This window comes from Mandrillus leucophaeus, unplaced genomic scaffold (genome assembly GCF_000951045.1).
Source record: "Mandrillus leucophaeus isolate KB7577 unplaced genomic scaffold, Mleu.le_1.0 Scaffold503, whole genome shotgun sequence".
NCBI classification, from domain to species: domain Eukaryota; kingdom Metazoa; phylum Chordata; class Mammalia; order Primates; family Cercopithecidae; genus Mandrillus; species Mandrillus leucophaeus.
Genome location: NW_012105399.1, coordinates 1,639,927 through 1,645,926, shown reverse-complemented (window position 1 = coordinate 1,645,926; position 6,000 = coordinate 1,639,927). Strand labels below are relative to the sequence as shown.

General features: G+C 39.9%; 1 protein-coding gene across 1 annotated transcript in view; it reads left to right on the top strand.

Annotated features, from left to right (window-relative positions):
* Positions 1-6,000, top strand: part of PTPN14 (protein tyrosine phosphatase, non-receptor type 14) — a 138,029-nt gene that overhangs the window by 116,388 nt on the left and 15,641 nt on the right. Inside the window, exons 13-15 of the mRNA XM_011996159.1 lie at positions 116-259; positions 1,776-1,994; positions 5,365-5,493. Of these exons, the coding sequence (XP_011851549.1) occupies positions 116-259; positions 1,776-1,994; positions 5,365-5,493 (492 nt within the window). The remainder of the gene's footprint in view (positions 1-115; positions 260-1,775; positions 1,995-5,364; positions 5,494-6,000) is intronic.

The following is a 6,000-nucleotide window of genomic DNA, read 5'->3' as shown; positions in this document are numbered from 1 at the left end:
ATGGTGATTGTCTGCATTCCTTGGCTGGGGAGTTACAGATTTGAGGAGATTAAAACACATTCCAACATTCTACTAGTATTATAAACAATGAGAACATGCCTTTTCTTGCCGCAAGAATCTAGAGAAGCAGAAGATGGCAGGCCTGGAGGCACAGAAGAGGCCGCTGATGTTGGCAGCGTTGAACGGGCTCTCGGTGGCTCGAGTCTCAGGGCGGGAAGAGAATCGAGTTGATGCCACCCGGGTTCCCATGGACGAGAGGGTAAGTGGCAGGCTTGTCAAATGTGATTCATTCTCTGTAGTCTGAGGATCCCAAAACACCCTCCTTCCTCGAATATGCCAGCACTGAGATTTGTGTGATGCATTATTTCTTCAATCTGAGATTAGGAAGATGAGGCATAACTGTGTTGCATTAAATCAGTCCCTTCCAGCATCTCCTGTTTCTCCATTCTGGTCTTCCTGCTTTGTCTGGTTGGCGGATCATTGGTTACCTAAAACCAGCAGCCCCTAACATGCTGTATGACTTGGTCAAGTCACTCAATTTCTTTGGGCCTGCTTCCTTTCTTGTAAAATGCACAAGTTAAACGCTTGCGGTAGCTCTCAATTTCTATGATTTTTGTGAACAATTGCCATTTCTTAGGAAGTGATTATTTTATCCAATCATTTATTTTTATTTTTAATTTTTTAAAAACTTTTAGTTTTGGGGGCACATGTGAAAGTTTATTACATAGGTAAACACGTGTCACAGGGGTTTGTTGTACGTATTATTTCATCATCCAGGTGTCAAGCTCAGTACCCCATGGTTACCTTTTCTGTTCCTCTCCCCGCTTCCACCCTCCATCCTCAAGTAGGCCCCAGTGTCTGTTGTTTCCGTCTTTGTGTTCGTAAATTCTTATCATTTAGCCCCCACTTATAAGTGAGAACATGCAGTATTTGGTTTTCTGTTTCTGCGTTAGTTTGCTGAGGAAAATCGCCTTCAGTTTCTTCCATGTTTCCCGCAAAAGACATGACCTTTTATCTAAGCATTTATAGAGTTCTTTAAAAATGCTGTCCCCTCATATGACCATAAAATGAGGCTGATTTATAATCGTCTGGATAATGCATTGTGAAAACATGGGTTTTGAAAAGCAGAAAGCAGCTGCATGGTAGTGTTTTAGAGGTGAAGAAAGGTGTATCCTTAGTTCCTGAAGTTGCTGTCAGAAGGTTGATAAACAGGTTGTATAAATGTAATAGAGTACTAATAACATTAGGGTGTTCGATTTCTGCCAGTATGTATCCAGAATTAGAATGTTTTTAAAGCCAGAAGGGACTTTAGAGGAATCATTTAACCCAATTAATACCATGTTATTGTAATTATTAGTTTGGCCAGGGAAGAGGTAAAAAGAGAGAGATTTAATCCTCAGAGCTATAGAACTGTGGACCCAGTGTCATCTTAAAAGCAACTACATAGGTGGAGAAAAGGATGTTTGGATAATTAAAATGAACAGTCTTTTTATCATTAGGACTTTAAACAGAGTTGTTAATAGCAAAAAATACTGATTTTTGAATTTTAACTCTTGCTAGTTCTTGCAGATTTGTTCTACTTATGAGTAAAAAGGAAAATGGTTATTAGACAAGGGAAACAATCAATATGGTTGATAAGGAGACAAACCAAGTATTGATTGTACAACTTGAAATCTCTTATTAATACAATCGCTAAATATTTAAAGAAATTTGGTTGTTTCATTGAGTTTTTGGATCAGATAATTTAGAGAGCTGAAGATCAATTTCTGTTGCAGTTCAGAACCCTGAAGAAGAAACTAGAAGAGGGAATGGTGTTCACAGAATATGAGCAAATTCCAAAGAAAAAGGCCAATGGCATTTTCAGCACAGCAGCTCTGCCAGAAAATGCCGAGCGCAGCCGAATCCGTGAAGTTGTCCCCTATGAGGAGAATCGAGTAGAGCTGATACCAACCAAAGAAAATAACACGGGATATATTAACGCCTCTCACATCAAGGTAGGAAGGCAAGCCTGTTAGAAGGTTTGTTAAAGATGGCTGGGTTAAAGGTAAAAATGCGGGGAGAAGAAAATGTGTGGGCTGCAGCTGTACCTTTTGGCTTGTCCCCAGACCCTCAGGGATTGTTTTTGAACTCCTGTGCTTTTCTTAGTCAGGTGGAAAGGCATGTCTATCACTGCAGAGAGAAGGAAGTCTAGCAGCCTCAGGAAGAACCTCCGGTCAGGGATTTCTGAAGCTCACTCATGACAGAGGCCTTAACTTTTCCTTCTCTCTGTGGGCTGTAACTCTGTCTATACTCACAGGAAAAACTGAAGATTATCCATTTTGGTTTGTAATTAGCAGAGGTGGAGACTTTGGAAGTTACAGGTATTGCGTTACTGACATTAAGGTGTTATGTTCAATAACAACAGAAACTATTGTTTCTCCCTTATAATACTGCGGGTTATGCATTTTATAAAAGCACAAGTCCTATTATTGCATGGTATTTAGAAGAGTGGAGTAATTTTCACCTGCACTCTAAAAGTGTGGTTAATATTGAATCTTGAAAGATGTGCCACATTAGTCAATGAATTTGTGTTAGTAAGTTTTTGTTATTATTTCAAATACTTTAAACCTTTGTATGTCAGTATTACATAGTTTAGCACTTCTGCAGTTGAGTTATGGATACATGTGTACATGTAGTTAAATGTTTCTTAAATAGCTTACCTTCCTCAGAGTTCCTGTTAACAGAGGACACTTATTTAGAATGTCACCATTTGCTCTGAACTCTGAAGTGGGAGATTTGTTCATCTATTAATGTTAAAGCCATTGTTATAGGATGTTGTTAAATAATACAAGGTTCAATTAATAGTCCACTGTGATCAATAGCCTCAGAAACCTATTTTCGGCCTTGTCTAGAATTATTTGCTTTCCTCATTGGACTTTTCAACTGTAGCAGAATTATTAACAGGTTTTATTGAGCCTCTAAAGGCTAGTTAGGTATCTAGTTTGTGTGTCAATTATAACTAGTTTTGATACAGAATGTGAAAAGTATAGCATGGTTGGGTATATAGTATTTTTATTAATATACACAGATAACCATAGTTTTTAATAATTAGAAAGTACTGCCAAAAGAAATATAAAAGAGTAACTATCATAGATCATATTACTAATTTTTATTTGGATTTTTGAGAGTGAGAAGTAAAAAATGAACTCTAGGAAACTCTTAAATAAACTGTCAGTGGTGGGTTTCATGGGCTTAGTTTAGATTATGAAACAATGACCAACGTAATGTATTCAAACAAGGATGCAGATCACACAGCTGCTTCTTGATAGAGTGTCTGTGAAGATCTTACATAGCAATATTATATTATCTTCTTCTTTTGGCCAGATCTCTCCCACTATTTTCCATCTGCTCTCTGAAAAAAGCTGTCACTTTGTATAAACTGTGCCCATCGGGCATTGTTAACTGAGAAGCATTCCCTTCCTTGGTATTCTCTGTGGCCCACATTTCATCCTGTGGATCCGGGTTAGACATGGGTGCATTTAATAGACCCATGGAGCTTGCAAGAACTTGTCCCTGTGTTTTGGAATAGAGGTGTATGTTTTGCCAATGTTTTCCCCCCTGGGTTCCAAGCAGCCGTTAACACAGAACAGAGATTTATTTGCTCCAGAGGTGGAATCACATCTGTGAAATCTACCTCAGTAGCACTGCTTGTTGTGTTTTTAATGCAGTTTTTAATACCCTCCTGTCAATACTTGGAATATGCTGAAAGGCCCCAGGCAGCAGCAGCATTCTCTGGAAGTATTTATGTTTCCTATACGTTGGGTGCCAGAGAGGCTAATGTTTAAAATCACAATTCCACGGATAAACCAAACTCCTAGCCAGCAAATATATGAATGTTATCTCCCACCAGTATTTGGAAAATGGATTTTTCTTGCCAGCTTTGACCTAAACATGTCTTGTGTAATGAGACAGTAACTTACATTGTTTTTGTTTGAATCAAGTTAGCATACAGTTTTATCAAATAAATGAGGGAAAGAAGTTTCAAACAATGATGACTTCATTGCTTTTTGAACTCTCCAGAGATCTGCATTGCATAGATGTAGAAGGGGCCTGCCTTTGCAATATCAAGGCACAGAGCTGGAAGGGAGAATAGAAAGAATTCCTCCAAAGGCCACCATTTCACCTTGACAGCATGACCTTTAACACTTTGGGTACAACTTCTTATTTATGGTTCTCTGCAGCTAGTATTTATAGCTGTAGAATTATCTTCCCCTGATCACCCTGAGCCGCAGGGGTAATAATTTTATTATCCAAAGTCATGTCATGACTGTAGTTCAGTTGGATGCCATGGTACTACCAAGGTGAAGTTATTGATAAAATATTATATGCTGTTGACAAGAGCATTTGTAGCATCTCTGCCGTGCATGGCACCACAGAGCAGCAGTGACAGCAGACGTTTATGATACACTTCATCTCAGATCCACAGGAGAAAGATAGTGCTCCAAAAGGGATGTTGTTTCATGGCCTTTTTTTTTTTTTTTTTAAATTGTTTAATTGGATACCATGAAGCACTGTTTTTCAAACTGGATTACAACACAGTGGTAGAATGTAAAATCAGTTTAGTGGTCATGACCAGGTGTGTGTGTGTGTGTGTCTGTGTGTGTCTGTGTGTGTTTTAATGAAATAGGCAAGAGAAAAGAATGGAAAGTGTCAGAGTACATTGCACATAATAAGCATAACTATTATTTCTGTAACAAATCCTAAGTTATACATGTTCATATGTATGCATATATACGTGTGTGTATGTGTATGGTTTTTAATAGGCACTAGTTTGCATATACTGTGAGTTACAAACAAAGATCAGGTAAAGGCCAGGCGCAATGGCTCAGACCTGTAATCCCAGCACTTTGGGAGGCTGAGATGGGCGGATCACCTGAAGTGAGGAGTTCAAGACCAGCCTGGCCAACATGGTGAAATTCCATCTCTAGAAAAATACAAAAATTAGCTGGGCATGATGGTGGGTGCCTGTAGCCCCAGCTCCTTGGGAGTCTGAGATGGGAGAATTGCTTGAACCCGGGAGGCTTGGGATTCAGTGAGCCAAGATCGTGCTACTGCATTCCTGCCTGGGCAACAGAGCAAGACTCAGTCTCAAAAACCAGGATTAGGTAAATGTTTTAATAGGCTTGAGTGGCAGAAAGTATTTTCATGTGAGAATGTGTCACTACACTAGCCTCTATAGTCTCAGGGATTTTGTTAATTGAACTAATTCATTTGGCCCCAAAAATAGATCCAAGGTTTTAAGGTAGATACAGATGGACAGGTGATGAGCAGGTAATGTTGTCCTGGACTTAGGGTTTATTTACCGATACTTTTCTTGGTTTTTAGGTGGTGGTTGGCGGGGCAGAATGGCACTACATAGCCACTCAGGGGCCCCTACCACACACGTGCCACGACTTCTGGCAGATGGTGTGGGAGCAAGGAGTGAATGTCATTGCCATGGTCACCGCAGAGGAGGTAAGGAGTATGGCCTACTCCACGTCCTTTTCCCTAGGGAAAGGGTGGCCAGAAGATGGGCTTTGTGCTGGCAACTTTGCTACACTATCCTTCTTCCTGCAGTGCTGTTTCTCTGCAAATGCTTTTCTCTTTGGTATACATCTGTTTTCTTACTTCCAGCTAGATATTTTTCCCCCAGAGATAATTGATTGTTGTGGCTTTCCCTCCTCCCATTTTCTTCTTTCTTTTAACTCTTTTCCTTGGATTGTAATGCACTAAACTGAAAATAAAACAACAGAAAACCAAAAATGACCAGACTTGAGTTCAACCCGCTGACTTTGTGTACCAAACGAAAACAGTGATCTTTCCACTGGAATTTGGGAGTCTCAGGCTGCTCTGGGCAAATCGACATAGATGCCCAACTCCAGGCACCCAGCTCCGCATGCCACCATGCTTATCAGCTGAAAAGAGACCAGAAGCTGTTGTTCCTGGAGAGGCCTCTGTTCTTTGGTGGAAGAAAAAATATCT